This window comes from Aythya marila, assembly GCF_965140915.1.
Source record: "Aythya marila genome assembly, chromosome: 12".
Classification (NCBI taxonomy): Eukaryota; Metazoa; Chordata; class Aves; order Anseriformes; family Anatidae; genus Aythya; species Aythya marila.
The window spans coordinates 10,089,000-10,105,855 of record NC_139053.1 but is presented as its reverse complement, the minus strand read 5'-3'; the positions used below and the strand labels follow the sequence as shown (position 1 = coordinate 10,105,855).

General features: G+C 44.0%; 1 protein-coding gene across 4 annotated transcripts in view; it reads right to left on the bottom strand.

Annotated features, from left to right (window-relative positions):
- RANBP10 (RAN binding protein 10) overlaps positions 1-16,856 on the bottom strand; it is a 77,024-nt gene that overhangs the window by 8,634 nt on the left and 51,534 nt on the right. For 3 of the 4 annotated variants that reach the window (XM_082769879.1, XM_082769877.1, XM_082769880.1), the window contains 8 exons: positions 12,761-12,945; positions 8,860-8,972; positions 6,100-6,208; positions 4,613-4,761; positions 3,340-3,535; positions 1,950-2,074; positions 1,195-1,340; positions 593-704 (listed from right to left, as the gene is read on the bottom strand). In XM_082769879.1, the coding sequence (XP_082626005.1) occupies positions 593-704; positions 1,195-1,340; positions 1,950-2,074; positions 3,340-3,535; positions 4,613-4,761; positions 6,100-6,208; positions 8,860-8,972; positions 12,761-12,945 (1,135 nt within the window). The remainder of the gene's footprint in view (positions 1-592; positions 705-1,194; positions 1,341-1,949; positions 2,075-3,339; positions 3,536-4,612; positions 4,762-6,099; positions 6,209-8,859; positions 8,973-12,760; positions 12,946-16,856) is intronic. The other variant, XM_082769878.1, reaches the window with a different exon arrangement.

Below are 16,856 nucleotides of genomic sequence, written 5' to 3'. Positions count from 1 at the left end.
TGGCTGCATTTAACTGTGAGTATTCAGCATGGCCTCAAAGCTAAGAGGAATTTATGGCCCTCTGTGCTTTAGAGCCAACACTATGGGAACCTGCTTCGCTTACAAGCTGCTGCAACAGAGTAACCGCATTCCCTACCAGAAGCAGCTTGATGCCAGATCAAAATTCTGGCTAACAGAATATTCTCTGGACAGAAGGTTCTCCCAGACAACATGGAAAACAGCCTTGCTAACATCAGCAAACTGATTCAGGTGGGTTCAGAACAAGAAGGAAGAGGGGCAGGGAAACACATCAGAGAGATGCTGGCTTCCTCAGAAAGCTGGTGAGGAAAATCCTTAAGAGAATTCTCAGAAGCAGCACCGAGGAAGATCCAAGAGAGCCAAATAAAGATCAGATCAGATGCATCCATTTTATGCAGGCTTCACTCCTACCTCCCTTCCTGTAACCCTTCCCTTTCAGCAACAGAAAGAGAGGCAAAGGCTAAAGATAAGTACTTCCAAACTTTCCCTAACACTCACAGGCTGCCTGCCACGGGATAGTGCCTGAGAACAGGTATGTCCAGTGGGTAGCACTCACATAGGAACCAGGCCTTACCCAATATAGCACTATTAAGAGCAGCACAAACAGGTTCCCTCTGGATTGGGTCCAGCTGTTGACCAACAGGGCAGTTCCAAGGGTCTGAGTAAGCTAACAAGCTAAATGCGTCCTGTGTGAGAGAACAGAAAGGCACAGTGAGTTCATGCATGGCTGCAAATACACAGGAATGCCACCAAGTCTGTCAGCCAGGGCACCTCCTGCCATCGCCAATGTGACAGGTGCCTACCTCCTGAAAAAAAATGGCCCTTTTCTTCTTGGCAACAAGGGACCACACTGGGCCATCAAGATAGCAGACTAAAGAGGGTGCTGTCTCCACCTGGCAGGGGAGCCAGCACAGGAAGGTAGACAGAGTGCCACCTAGAGAGAAGAGCATGCAGTTGCCCCTAGAAGGCAGGCAGGAGCTTTATTTCCTCTCTCCTGTGCTGAAAACTGGGTCTACATGCTCTATGTTCACTGAGTTTCATCCTCTGATCCCCAAGCAGGCCCCCTCTTCCTCACCAGGTGCAGATGTGGTGGCCACCCAGAGCTCTGCAAGAAAACCCACAGCTCCAGTCCTGGCCCAGAAAACTGCAGTGAGGCAGCATAAAGCCCGGGCTTACCTGAAGCATCTTTTTGTGCATTGTGTTCTTGCCATATTCTCTGCAAAGCTGCTCACTCAGCATCTGCAGCTCCCGCCCAAACTGGATCATTCGCTCCGTAGCAGCATGGTTCCCTCCGCAGAGCTGCCTCTGGGAGCAGCTGTCTTCTAGGGGAAAGGCAGGGGAGAAGGCACAATTGTCACTCATTCCACACCACTGCTCACCATGTGTCATGCAACCCTTTCTTAGCCACGAACTCCTTTCCCTTCTTTTCTTCCCAATACTAGGTGGCCACAAGGCCCACTAAAGCTGGAGGAATTCCCACTTTCAGAGGTAGTGTAGCTCATTTATCCTCTCCTTCCTGGCTGAAGCACCCACAAACAAGATAGTTACAGCTGGCCATACTGTGCTGGTCCACTTTGCAGCTGGGAATCAGACAGCCTTCCACAGCTCGGTTCATTTCCTCAGCTGGTAGAAGTGCCAGGACTTTTCTGAGCTGGAATTCATGACCAGTGCTGAACAAACCTTTGAATCCTATTGCTTTCCCTGGTCCACAACATCACCAGCACTGCTGTGCGATTATGAAAAGTCAAACCTAGTTTCAGTTCCAAGACAGATAAATTTTCCTTGTGAAATAGGTATATTGAGAACTTCATTCACAGGGGCTGGGAAAGAAACCCAAAAGTACATGTTTTTCCCCCACAATCCAATCACAACTTTAACTCTTGATACCGACTCTTTCTATTTCCCATCACCCCTCCTGCCTGAGGCCCTACCCATGCTGGATTCATCCGTCTGCAGGATCTCTTCATGTTTGTAGGTGCCGTTCATTATCCTGGTGGATGAATTTTCCAGGACTCCATTGGGGTAGTGCTCAGCCTCCATTTCCATCTCGCTGTCACTGAGGTGAAAGGGGGAAAGAAAGGCCAGATGTCTAAATTAGGGAAAAAATGAAGAGCTCAGATGACAAATGATGCCCAGCAATGGCCAGTAAACCAGGATAGGTGTCAGTTAAACTCCAGGAACTCCAGGTTTAATTCAGTGTAGCAAAAATTGTTTCTAGCTTCTGAATACAACTTATGAAACAGGCTTCTGTTCTGCTTGTGCTTGTCATAATTCCAGGTGCAGAGCGCTTATCACTTTCACTGCAAGAAGCGGTTACCTCTGGACACTGAACAGCAGCCAGACAACAGAGAACATACCAAACAGGAGGAAAATCTTAGCTGTGGTAAGCCATCATCCCTTCTGACAAGCGCAATACAGAAAACACAAGGGCTTTAGATTTAAATGTTCAAGACAGCAGTCTGAATAAGACTGTTGATTAACTCAGAAAAATGAAATGATGAGAAAATCATGCTGGGCTTTTTTTTTTTTTTTTTTTTTTATGAAAATTGTTCGGTACAGTACTCAAGACAAATGCCAGCTGCAATTACCAAGGAATTCTATTAATCACAGTGATATTCCTCTGCTCCAGAAGGGCCACAGACAGCCCTGTAACACCAACCTGCAAAGTGAGCCCAAAGGAAGCTCAGTTCTCACCGCTGCTCAATATACTCCACATTCCAGTAAATGAAGCAGTAGCTATTCCCTGCTCTCCTGGACTGTCTACGGCTTCTCAGAGAAGTGAAGTTTTATAAGTCTGGCCTGCTGTCACAAGTGTGAAACAAATTGCTTTTGATTCAGGGGCATATCTCAAAGGACAACAAATTGGGCAACAGGTAGAGGTAGCCCAAGAAAAATACTCGAGGGCAGCATACCAACCCAGTAATCACTTGGGCTGCTGCCTCACCTACGAAAGGGCAGGCAAGCTTCATATCAAGGGAAATTCACTGGCTGAGGCAGCTGAACCCAAGAAAGGCCCAGTGGGAGAGCTTCTATGCAAACTATCACGTTGGGCTCTGACGGCATCAGTTTAAAGGGACAAACTGATGTTTAAAACAAGACCATTCTTATATTCCTCATGAGATAAGCCTCCAAACCTGAGCTAGAACGGGGAACTGGGACAGGCTTATGTCTGCGGGGAACAGTAGTGACCTTGCAAGATAAGAAGAGTTCCTCTGTTTTTTAGAAGAGCAGGGCAGATGCTCTTCTGGCTTTTCAGAAAGAACACTGAACCCTCTCCCCCCATATCACCCTCCACAGGGACCAATAAGGAAAAAAATATACCTGGTTTCTTGGTTACTTGTACTACTGTGCTGCTGAGATTTGGTAGAATCTGTAGAATTGGACTCAGAGTAGTTCACAGATGAGGGGGAGGAGGAGGAAGAAGATGAAGATGATGAACTCAGTGTTGGGTATTTACTGTGGCTCTGTTTGCTCTTTGTGGACATGACTCCATTGCTACAGGTTGGACTATCTGCTCCTGAAAGTTAAGAAGGAAGGGAGAAATGAGACCAGACTGACAATGACACTCTCTTGTGAAGTTAACCATTAGTAAGAGAAGCAGATCACAAATGAAGGAAGCAAAGTAAGACTGGAGATATAGATCTCTGAGACTGTTCAGAGAAACATACCTAGCACTTCTCACAACATGAAACAGAAAAGCAAAGATATTGGCTTGGGAAGGTGCGCAACACCTTTGAGGAATTCAAGTGATTGTCTTCCTTTCCCTTAAACATTTGCATGTTCACAATTTCTTACATGCAGCAGTGGGAATACCAAAACAAAACATACTACATATAACAAAACATACAAAAAGTATAGATGGCTGTGAGCAGCTCAAGACTCAGTGAAGCAGCTCAAACCGTTTTCACGGGCTCTGCTCCTTGGCCCACTCATCTTCTAAGCCATAGCCAATATATCTCAAGAAAATATATCTCAAAGTGTCCTGGTTTACCTTGTTCTTTCTTCAAATCCTAAAGCTTAATTTCCCAAACTGCAAAAAGTTGATGTTTCTGAGAGCAATTTTTGCAGCTGCAGAACTGTTCCCATCTTACGTGTTTAGAGCTTCCAGGGTACAGACCATGGGAGGAGAAGCACTCATGCAAGGCACCCCCCTAGCCTTTTGCTAAATTGGCTAGAACCGTGTATCTTATGCCCAGTCTGTGGAGATTTTCTGCAGTCTGAAGGGCCCCTGTTGGAAAGCAATTATTTTGCACACTTCAGGGTACAGAAAATGGGCTTTATTTTCCAGAATCTCCTCTTACAGCTTTGTCTGTAAAACTCAGCCACACGATGGCTCCACTAGAAGGCCACCTTTAAAAGCTTTTGTTCTAAAAAGAAAAAAGACTCTGCACATAATAGTCTGTGGAAAACAGCTCACGCAAAACCAATTTCTTAACAGTACAGAGACACCTACCAAATCAGTATGTCATCTCAGCTGGTTCTCAGAAAAGAAAAGGAGCATTTCATAGAACAGGAAGCAGTAGGTAAGGTAATATACAGCAGTTCACCTTTAACATTTGTTCTGCTCACCAGAAGACACAGAAAAAGCACTTACCAGTACTATGAACATGTGAGTTGTTTGATCCATGTCTAGGACTTAAGCTGGGGGACCCTGGGTAACTGTCCTGGGATCTGGGGCTGCGTGCACTGAAACAACGTACTTCACTGTCTGTCCCATTCACCATCTCCACAAACTGCCGACACCTGATTTCATAGGAAGGAAGAAGAAGAAAAGGGTGTGTGACAGCCAGGATGTTCTGCATTGATGTTTCCTTAGTTACTGTCTGCAGAAGTCCTAGAAATTGGACAGGAGTTAAATGTCTTGGCTTTGAAAAAGACGTTTTAGACTCTTGCTACCTTTGTATTGTGGGTGCTCTGATAATGCTACAGCAGGAAGGAGTTCAGATGCTGCCACTCAGAGCTAACAAACGTTGAGAACCATATAGAGACAGATGAGCAGTATACCAACAGTCAGCCTCTTTTCAGCCCCACACTTAACAGGAACTAGGGGAGCACTTGTGTCATTGACAAGATGCTCCACCTTGGCTGGCATCAGCAAAGGCAGAGATAGGAAAAGAAAAAGCACTTCAGCACCAATGGGGCCAGTGGTGCGAGTATGAGTTGCCATAGTATCAGAAGTGAAACACTTCACAGATTCAAAACACGGCACGTTTCTTGCTTGGCAGGATAACCCCAGGCCTTAGATAATATTGCTTCAGTTAACCAAATGTTCCCACATCTCTCCTGCTCTGGACCCAAGAAAATTCATGTGATGGTAAGCCTGCTGTCAGGACACATGGTGGGATAAAGAGTGTTTTCCTTGTTCCAAAAAACAAGTTTACTTCTTTTGTGCTAAGAAGAAATTATTCCTTTACAGCGTGGTTTCAGCTCCACCACCTCTGCAGGTACTCCAAAATTAGACTGTGTTTTTTTTTTAATTCAGGGCAGATACTATAACTGCCAGCAATAGTCCCCCCACTGCTCCATCAATTTAGAAATTATGGTGTCCAATGGGAAATAGACAGTAAAGGGTAAAAAATGCAGTATCCACAGCGAGGACAGCTCCTAAGTTAGCTTTACTGGGAACTCTGTCCTTACACATCTCAGGAGGCTGGGAAGAGCAATCCTGTACAGCTGGGAGAACAGGGACACATAAGCACTTTTTCCTTTCGGTCTCTACCCCCGATAGCCTCTTCCATCCATGCATCTTTCTAGGAATCTTTGCAGTGACCACCATGTGCTGCAGTGTTGCAAGATCTTCACAGATGGCCTTTACTTATCTTGTGGAGGAGTTTCTAGCAGTCAGCAGGACTAAAAATTTACCCACCTCTGCCTGACCTCATGAGGCAAAGCCATGCCAGATCTGAGGAGCAACAAAAGGGCTACGTGCTAAGTCCTCTCCCACCTGCTCCCAAAGGGACCTCAGACAGTTAAGAATTCAGACCGAGGTGTGCAGCCTGACTGGATGACTGGGCAGCCCCTTTCTTATCTCCTTCAGCTTCACATTTCAGAATTAGGGAGTAGAAAGCTATTCATACTTACTTTAACATGAAGAGCAGGTTGGGGTTATGTTCTAGGAGGCCAGGATAGAGCTGCTGGGTGGCTTCTATAGCCTCTCCCACTCTGCCTGCTAATACTAGCTTCTGTATTCCTGAAAGCAAAAGGAGACCTATTGACACACAGGACAGGCCAACAAGAATGGCCAGCAGAGTTTCCGAGTGAAGTCTCACGTATGCCACACAGCTCCCCGCTACCGCCTTGCACAAGGGCTAGGGAGAACTGGGGACCACATTTTATTCGTTATGGATTAGGATGAGAAGTGTGAAAATGAGGGAGAATATCTGTTAGTAGCTCAGAAACACCTGGAGCATCTGAAAAATGAAGTGGGTGTGCTGGGGTGGGGTGCTCTGTGACTTTAGTCCTCTAGTCATGGAGCTACGGAATCCTTTAGTCAGCAGCAATGGAAAAGACAGCAGGACACAACAGCTGGACGGGAGCAAGGAGGCTGCTGGGGAAGTAACAGTTTCAGAGGGGAAACCCCTAGGTCGCCCCCGCATTACAACCTCTGTCTGCTTCATGCTTGGAAAATTGCTGTAAGGCTGACCTCCAGACAAGCAAGCTATTCTTAGCAGGTTTGGAGGCTTAAGCCACAGCACAGTACTGCTTCCTTACTATCCCTACCTCCATTAAAAGTAACAATACCATCAAAATTGGCTTCCTACAACTGACCTGGACCTGCAATGAGGACATGGCACCTGTAAGCTAGCTCCAGCAATCAGGTTTTGGCTAAACTAGACACAGCTCAGCAAGCTGTACATTCCTAAGAGGTACAAAGACACAAGGCAGAAGCCATGTATTATCCCTGTGTGTTCATATCCCACATATGTTCCTTCAGTGGGTCAGAAAACACTACTAGAAGACTTAAGATGCTCGCTGATCCCATCCCAGGATACTCAGGGAACCTACTAATTCACAGAGGTTTGCATTTTATTTTTTTCTAAATGTACTTAAAACTAAAAACACATTGTACTTCCCTCTGCTTTTTCAGGTCTCCTTACAAACAAGAGAGAAGGTTACCAATGCCTGGGAGGTGTTTTGCAAGCACAGGCACTAACAGCAACAGACTGAGATTTTTGCAAATCATGAGCATTACTAATTGAGCTCATTACTAATCCCCAATAACAATTTGAAAGAAGTTCTCTTGGCTCCCATTTTTTAGCACGTATTTGCTTCTTATCCTAGCTGAAAGCTAAAACCAAAGATGTGCTTCTCACACCAACACGTGTTGCACAGTCTCCTTCATTTCATTCTGTTTCTTCTACTTACTTACACGTCATTTTTCATGTCTTGCTACTTTTTGTTGCTCTTATTGCCTTGTTTGGCAGCTTTCACAGATGTCTATCCCTTTTCTATTTTCTCCTCTTTTTGTTTTCCAGTCTGTGTCTTCCTCACACCTTTTATTTGAGCCCCAACTGCAGAGCTCCGTATTCCTTCCCTCCTGGCTGCCTTGCCACCTGTCCTCAGACAAACCAGACTGCGTTGTCTCACGCATCTCCTGACCATTTAAACACAAACCAGCATGAACCCTGGCTGGGGTGAGAGCTGCATGATGCATGACCTGGAAAACATACAGCCCATCAGCACTATCCATGCAAAGGCACTGATGAGCAGCAGCAGCAGCTATTATTGATTCTGGGCATGAAGCTGAGTACCCAAACCAACCCGAATGCTGGCTAAGCACACGTAATGTATGGAGGGAGAACTACAAAGGGACACGATGCACCTGATGCATAACTGTCACATGAGAAACAGTTCACAAAGGGAAAGGAAATGCATAGGTCAGGGCTTAGCTTGCATTCAACAGGCAGGAGAATGCAGAACACACACCAACATTCTGTGACCCTGCGGTCTGAGCCTGTGAATAGAATGGCTACAAAATAGAAGTACAGCAAGACAAAGCTGCAAGCCTTATTCTGCAGAAACCCAGAGCGCTTACAGCCTTACAAACTGAGAGATGAACCACCCACTGACAGGCACTGGGCATCAGCCACCTCTCTAGGAAGCCTGTTCCAGTGTTCTGAATTTACCTGAATACAAAATGCACAAAGGGACTGGAAGATTCTGTAACTCCGGGAGTTCTAGTAAAAATAGATTGAAATGTCTGGTCCCTATAACCATGCTAATAAAACTGCCCAGGCTGCAACAGATTGCACTGAAGAACCCAAATCCAAAAGAATCTCCAGTGCACAGTGACTTCTGCTCAGTTAAGGCCTTAGGTAATAAGATCTACTCCCCACCAGATTGGTCCTACCTCCAAGAAAGCACCTTCTGTCCCCGATATGTAAAGCTGAGAGTCACCTCACCTCTTCTAATCAGGACAGGGTATATTCAGGTATTCATTTTCAACAGTATTGAGGAAAACTAACCAAGTTCATCAGACAACCCAGTCTCTTTAACACTGACAGGCACGTAGGTCATTTTTCAGAGCAGACAGGCAAGGGAAACAACAGCACCAGTTCTTCAGGCAAAAACAGCAGAAGGTGGAAGTGACCCAGTGATGATGGGAAAAGTGCTCAGAGCAGTGGTGCCTGAGTTCTGCTGACCCACAGGCAGCAACACCAAGCCAGCAGCCTGCTGTGGGCAGCTCTGTACTGTTGTGGAATAACTTTCTACTTCAACAGTATTTCATTCCTCTGTGAGCAACAGGTTTCAATTTTAAATGTCCTGCGATAATAGCACTGCAGTCTGGAGGATCCCATAGCCAGTATGCCGTGTTTTGGAACAACTACCCAAAAGACTTACTTTGTCTATTCTTTATTGAGGTCTGTTCTTCCTGGATTGTGGTGTCTGTGACTCTGGCGAAGGCAGTTGCTGTTGAACAGTACCCATGATGAACCAAATACGAAGAAACCATACTAGAAAGTAAGAAAATACAAACAGATGAAAAGGTGTTGGTAACACACAGCAATCACACTGCAGAAAAAAAAAAAATCAGACAATTTTACAGATAAGTCAGACAAATTACAACAGAAATTGCAATTTCAGTGATCAAACTTAGCTCAGTTATGATATAACCATGGCCCATTTCTGGCTCCAGATACTAAAATTACAAGATAGGCACCCGGTCCTCAGCAAACACTATGGAGACTCTAAATTCACTTTAAAAAAAAAAAAAAAAAAAAAAAAAAAAAGACAACTCCCAATACATACACAGTATTTATTTATTTATTTATTTACTGCTGCCTAAGGGTCATTTATAAGAGTTCTGTACTGACAGTGATGTCTCCTAGTGACGTAAGATACAGCCAGAAAATCCCAGCTTCAGAGAGGCCTGATAGCTTACAAGTAGACCTCAAAAAAACCTTTTGCTCCTGAATTTCTGTTATTTCCTATCCAGCCAGCAATTATACAATTGGTAGTTGAATCTCCTTATGAATTCTACACATTCACACACTTTTATCTCCTGATTTATACAGAGCAGACTGCTGAGGGTACGCTCTGCCCATTTTACAGAGCATTAAAGGAAGGCAGATGTTGAACAGGACTGGACCCAGTATTGACCCCCAGGTCCTGCCTTCCAGCTAGACTTTGCGTCACTGATCACCACAACCTCAAGTATTCCCTGACCTGATCCTCTTCCTCTAGGGACGTATCTTCCTTGCTCCAGCCTTTCTCCCAGCCTTTGGGACCTGAGATTTCTGAAAGTTGGTCTTTCTAGTAAAGACTGAGGCAAAAAAGACATCCAGTACCTCAGCCTTTTCCAAAGGTTGTCCAAAGATATTATGGAGTCCTTCAGCAAAGCCTCCTGAAGAAACTGCTACTATGTGGTCCAACACAGCTAAATATTCAATTAAATAATGAGGTGGCAAGAAATGGACACTTTTTCCACGGAAAAAAAATATATATATACAAGTACCACAGGAACCTGTGCTATTAATATATTCATAGAACTAGGTTCAATGGACCAATGCTCTCACCCACTGCAGATGCTTGGGTGCTCAAAGATGCAGGGCATACACTTTTTTTTTTTTTGAATAAGCTGCCTTTTGAGCACTGAGTATTTGCGTTTCGTTATCAGTGAGCTTCTTCCACCTTTTTGGCTGCTAAGCAAGCTTTCCAAAAGCAGATCCTAAAGTCTTTCCACAGCTTGACAAGATATTTTGTAGAGAATGAAAAGACCAATAAATTCAACAATCCAGTACATCAGAGTGAAAATTAATACTGAAGTCAACGACAGTTGTTAAGTCTCTGAGCACAACACTGCTGGGTCAAACCAAACATCCAGTTAGCCCAATACTTGTACCTCCCAACTGGCAAAAGCAAATACCTAGGAACAAATAAAAGGAACAAGGCACCTTTCCCCCAGACCTGTTCAGCTTCCAATGATTTTTCAGATACTTCTTGTCCTAGAGGTGGTATCTCTCTACATCATAGCCCCAAAAGATTTTTCTTTCTCATGTTTCCAGTCACTTTTTGAATCCAGGCAGTTTTCACTGTGCCTTGTGACAGAGAGCATGGGATAAAAACAGCACTCCACTATTTTTCCTAAATGCATCACCTGGTTAACTTCTCTTGATACCCTTTAATTCTTGCAGCTGAGAAAACAAATGAACACTTGTTCCTTCATCACCCTCTCCAGGCTATTCAAGACACTTCTTCACAGCCCTGCCTTACCCCTCACAGTCATATTTTTCAGTGCTGGGGGTCTGTGTATTTGTTCCTTGCCTCACCCCCAAACTTTTGTACATCCTGCCTCTGCCTCTTTTTTTTTTTTTTTTTTTTCCCAAGCTTTTCTCACTTCTGCTAAATACCTTGAAGGACTACAGAGTCAGAACATCACACAGTGTTCTAGTTAAAGGTACACCTCATATTCACACAGTGACAGAATTATTTTTGCCCTTGATTTTTCCCCTAAAAACATGGTGTTTTTTTTCCTGCTCACAACCAAAAAAACGAACTAATATTACAGTGCAATGTTTCATCATAATCCAAAGGTCTCATTGCTGGAGGATCCCTTCTTCCACGCCATTTCTGAACACCCTCAACAGCACAGCCACTACCAGCACACCTCTGAGCACAACGCTACAGCCACTGTCTCCAACACTGAGAATCACTCACCCACTCACCTCCTCTTTTGAACAATTCAGAATCCACATTGGGATGTCTGCCCATAGCCTCTAACTGCTTAGGCTCCCTGCCTTACCAAGGGAAAAGCATTTGGGACTTCCAAGACAAAGACAGCAGCCTGAGAAACATATCCACATGCCCTGCTGGCTCCTCTTCACAGAATCCACATCCTATTTCTCCACGCATTCATTGCACCTACCCTTCAGTAGTGTTCCTATGGATTTGTCTAAGCCAGACACTGAGGTTCTCTCAGCCATTGCTCCCTGAATCTCTTCTGAAACATGGTACCATATGCACCATCTTCCCCTTCTCTAGAAACAAGGCACATCGGCGAAAAACTTAATTCTATAGCTACAAGCCCACCTATTTTCTCCTCAAGATCATTTACTAGGACTCTAAGCAAATATCTTGTCCCAAGGGCTTTCTCCTCTTCCTCTCACCTATTTCTTCCAGTGCTTCTTTGACAGATATTTTAATCCCAGACACAGCTTCTGCCAAGTCCCTCACTATGAAGCATCGCTGTATCAACCCACCTGATGTCTGCTGCACTGAAAATAATTCAGTGCAAATAATTCATATAGGCAAATAATTCAACGTGTAATGAGAGACAAGATATAGCCAGAGATTCGAGGGTTAAAATTTAACTATGGAATTGACCTCTATAAATATGGGGCATAAATCTTTAAATCTTTATCTTTTAAAATCCACTTACACTAAAACCACCACAACTTTGTGCATCAGCAAGTCCCAGTTTCACAGTACACTTCGTGGAAAAAAAAATTAATTTATTTGCAAGCTAGAAGGTACTTGTTTTCTAATTCTGTGTTTTGAGAAACCATGAATCATCAGTTCCTAGCCACACTCTTCCTGGCACACACTAATCATAGAATAGCCCGAGGTGATAGGTACCCGTAAGGATCATCGAGTCCAACTCATAGAATCATAGAATCTCCCAAGTTCCCCATGACTGACAGACAACTCCTGTCTGCTTCCCATAACCACCTTTTTCCAAGCTGTGGTGCTTTAGTCAACTTTGCCTTTTTTCAAGCAGAAGATACTCTGGACCTCTGAGAACTCTTGTCAATTGTTCTCAATTTCCACTCAATCCTTTTTGCAATGGGATGACCAGAAATGCATTCAGTATTCAGAAATTTATTAAGTGCCATAACTGTGTTTTCAGTTTGGCTGTGTTTGGAAGCTTAGGCTGTTTCTTGCTCTTACATTTCTAAATTCAGCTGGCTTCTGTCCTGGCTTTTCTCCTATGATAGTGTTTTTAAGGTCTCCTCTCCACTCCCTTTCCCCCAACACATTATCTCAATATGGATGTTCTTCCATTATTACAAGCTTTCTCACAGTCACTGGCTGAAAATTTCTCTCATATCTTTTAAGTTTTAAGTGGCAGCAATCTACTTGGGAAAGACTATTAAACAACAAAACAGAAGGTAAAACGGTGTGTTTTAGATGTGAGAAAAATGCACCGAGTGGAGATTTTTGCCATAAGAAAGCATAAATTAGCATTAAAAATATTTAAAGCCTAACAGAATAAAAGAAGCTGACCACCAGAACAACGGCTTACTTCTGCAGCATGGCTTGCCACTCGCCTAGTCTGTCTCCTATGGGAAACCGCTTAATGGTGCTCTGAATCTTCGCTCGCCACTCCCTCATGTAGTCCTCGATGTCGAACACGAAGGGCTGCTGCCCAAAGTTGGCATCGACTATCTCTCCTGGAGTCTGGAGACCCACTGTAGGGTAGAGATTTGACTGTGAAGGAAAAAGAAGAAACCTGTATTAAACTCAGTTTTCTCTTAGTAGGTAGTTCCAGTTATACAGCTTGGTAAGAGCTGCTCTTTAAATTTAAATGTGTAACGGAGTGGGAAGGGGCCTCATGACTTATCATGCAGTTACCAAAACTTATTGCATAAAACCAGAGCAACAGGTTCGATCTCCCAGTAATCTGTGATCAGTGCCACAAATGCTGCTTACTACGGCAAGTCCACTTTCTGGCTTAGGGGTCTGTAATTTCTACAAGAACGTCAATACTTGTGTAAGTAAATAATAGTAAAGTTGAAGGAGCATCCTCTCAATCAGCAGATCTAAGTGTTTTCCACTATTTCCACTGAACTGTCTTCTCCCTTGACGAGAAACAGCTGTCGGTATTTTACATCTGATCAAAAGTGAATGGATGGCAGTGGAGCTCTGAGGTTAGATCTCTGATGTTCCCAAGGCAGCGTGCCATCCACACAAGAAATTCCACTACTGATTAATTTTATTTTCATTTTAAGAACAAGCATGTCGTTCCGTCTGGATGCACTGTTCCCCACTGAAATGTGAGGAAAATAAAAAAAAGTTAACACTGTGAAAATACCTCCAAAATTTAGCTAATAATCCAGCTTCCAGAGAAGATGATCTAATTAGAAACAGATGGTCAAAGTCTATGTATAGCATGCAGCCTGTTTTAACAACAAGCATATGGATACAAATTGAATCCCTGAGCCCACTTAAATGTGGAGAAAAGAGAAAGGGCATCAAAAAAGGTACAGGGTTGCCTGGTTCTCACTCTAGATCACATTTTTAAGAGCATGTTCTGTTCGTAGTAATGTTACTCTTCTACAAATTACTTTTCTGTTTGCAACACAAGCTTCATTAATCCTCTACTTCAGAGCATCTGCAGATGGCCTGCAGGGTTTAAGAAGAAATCTCATAGCACCCATGAACTATTTGGTGTGTTTTTTTTTTCCACTTTGCTCTAACACACTGAAGACTGCTACAGGTAGAAACTGGACAACAGGCAAGGCACAGAGATGCACTGAAGCATGTAGAGAAACTAAAGTCTGGAAGGTGCCCGTTTGTGGGGTCTGGCTCCTGACTGAACCTCCATCTGATGTCAGGATGTGCATGCTGCTCGCTCCTGGACAAATGAGCAAGTACTGCTGCTGGTGGCTGGACCGCCACTCTGAAGAAAGCTGGGATTGTTCTCTCCTCTATGTCAAGTGGCATGGGCTTTCCTACAACTACCTGGAAAATTTATTCAGCAAATTCTATTACTGGTTTTGATCTCCCCTTGAGACCTACTGAAGTGGTGGATTTTACTTTTTGTTACAGATATTAAGATTGTTACGAGGTGTAAATCAGCGGAATCCTAATCACATTAGCAACAAGAGCCAGTGTGCTGTGGGAAGTGATTCCCTCTCTCTTTCACTGGTGTGAATATTGTACCCAGTTCCTCCCTCCACATCCATGTCCCCAGAACAGGAAGAGACTCACAAATGAGTTTGGGTCCAGCAGAGTTCTGCTAACATGGTCAGAGAGCTGGGGTGCATGGCACACAGTGAGAGGCTGAGGAAACTGGATGTATTTAGCTTGGAGAAGAGAAGGCAACAGATTCTTCTCAGAGTTGCTCAGTGAAAAGACAAGAGGCAATAGGTACAAGCTGCAACCAGGGAAGTTCCGATGGGACATAGGCAAGAAATTCTTCTTTTGAGGATGACCAAGGACTAGAGTAGGTTCCCAGAGAGACTGCAGCATCTCTATCCTTGGAGATTTTCCAAACTTAACTGGATACGATTCTGAGCAACCTGCTCTAGCTTTGAAAGCTGCCCGTCACAGAGCAGGAAGTTATCTCCAGAAGTTCTTTCCAGACTAAATTCTTCTACAATTCCATTTTTTTTGTGGGTTGCAGTAATAAGATGGTGAAGAAGTAGCCACGCATATTAGCCCACATGAACTCTCTCAGTATTACCACATCACGGAGGAGCAAAGGCGTAATGGCAGCTCCAGTACCAATGAGGATCTATTCAGAGGTGTGTGGCTGGTACTGTACCTTTCTGGACTCTCAAATATCAAAGGGAAAAAAATCAATCCGTAAATGCAGGCTGGGAACGGACATCACAAATCAGAATGACTGCATCACTGCTGCCTCAGCACACCTCGTCTTTTCACATTCTGACACCAAGGCAATTGCTATGTTACAGGTGTGCAAGGAAAAAGGCAGCAGGGTAAAGGAGGAGTTACCAGAGGAAAATGTCATTTTTAAAGTCAGTCTCTCCTCTCTTTCAAACCTAGGTAACAAGGAGATATCTCCTATGAGGGATCAGATCTTCTCCACAATCCGTATTTCAGACTCACTAGAATTTTGGTGTTATGAACCCAAGGACCTCCAAAGCCAGGAATCAGACCCCCAGAGTACTGAGAAGCTATAAGACAAAAACCCCAAACTAGAACACATCACCTGTTTTTCAGCTACTTTGGGGTATGCTCATCTTTGAGGGGAAGCTGCCGACCCCCACCTAGTCTCAAATCATCTCAGAGTTAAAATTCCACTTTTCACATGTAGGATGTGTGCTCTCTGTGCAGCAACTGCAGGCAAGTACTTGTACCCCCAGCACCCTGCCAGACACAGGGAGACTTCATCTTAGAGTCCACTAAGTGGGTGCTTCTCCTGCCAAGTTCTTCAGGCACACTTTCCCAAGAATTTTTTTATCACTTCGTCCTCCTGATGTCTGTGGCTAGGTGCTCTCACCCCCCAGTTTGCCTTCACTTGTTTTTTTGTTTGTTTGTTTCAGCCTCCTCCTCGCTTTGTGGCCCTGCTCTCAGCACTTCCACGTTCTGCTTTTTCACGTTTCCTACTCTGGTCACATAGCAGTTTCAGCAAACTGCCAGGCAGGATAAACCTGGGCTTGCGTAAATGGCTCACGTAGGCCTAAACATTGATTTGAATTGGTGAGAGAAGGGGAAACTCCCTCTGTGGGACCTTCACTTCTATTCGCAAGCAGATATTTTCATGTTATCTTCAGCCCGTGAGGTTTGAGGTTTCTTTTTCCACCCATGTACATTTGTGCAAACGTAAACAGTCCACAGGGGGAACTGAAACACAGAACAACCTGAAGCAATTATGCTTCACTGTGTGTGCGGATTATCACAAGAAATTGTGGTTTTCCATTACAAGTATCCATATCAACCGCCTACTGCTGCAAATACTGCAAAACATTGTCTTCATCACCTGAAAGGGAAATTTTGCAACTTGCACTTCAAGGATATAATTGGTAATGCTTCAGACGGCCAAATTAATTCCTTGTGCAGCCTCACTGCTACGTCAACAGAATCACTCTAGAAATTATTGAAGCTCAAAAGGTGGAAAAGCAACAGGGCTTAACTGGCCAACCTTCTCATTGATATGTGCCACCAGTGAGCTGCAACATTACATGGGCTGTAATGGAAGAAAAAGCTTTCAAACTACAGCCCCTACCAGGGGGATTTCAGTAACTGAGGCAGAACCAAAAATTGGATGTCAGCTGCTCAAATCAAAGAACTTAAAGGGTGACTCAGGGAAGACTGCTGGCTCCACTCCCATGTGCAACTAAATTTTCCAACTGTGGTTTTAGCAGGTGAAGAAAAAATTGTATTTTTCACATAATGGGTGTTTTCTCTTCTTTATGTTAAAATGAATGCATATTGTGTTTCTGCTTGGAACATAATGCTGTAATAAATGACAAAATATCACTTACAAGTTATATCAACTTCACATTCCCTACTACTGCAAGGCTTCTCTGCCAGCAGTTGGCATATTTAAATCAAAAGTCTCTCTTGGGTCTGGGGTTCCCTTCTGTAGGAAAGGGCAGTAACCTTGACTGTCTGGAAAAGAAGCCAAGAAACAATGGGCTGAGAGAGCCAAA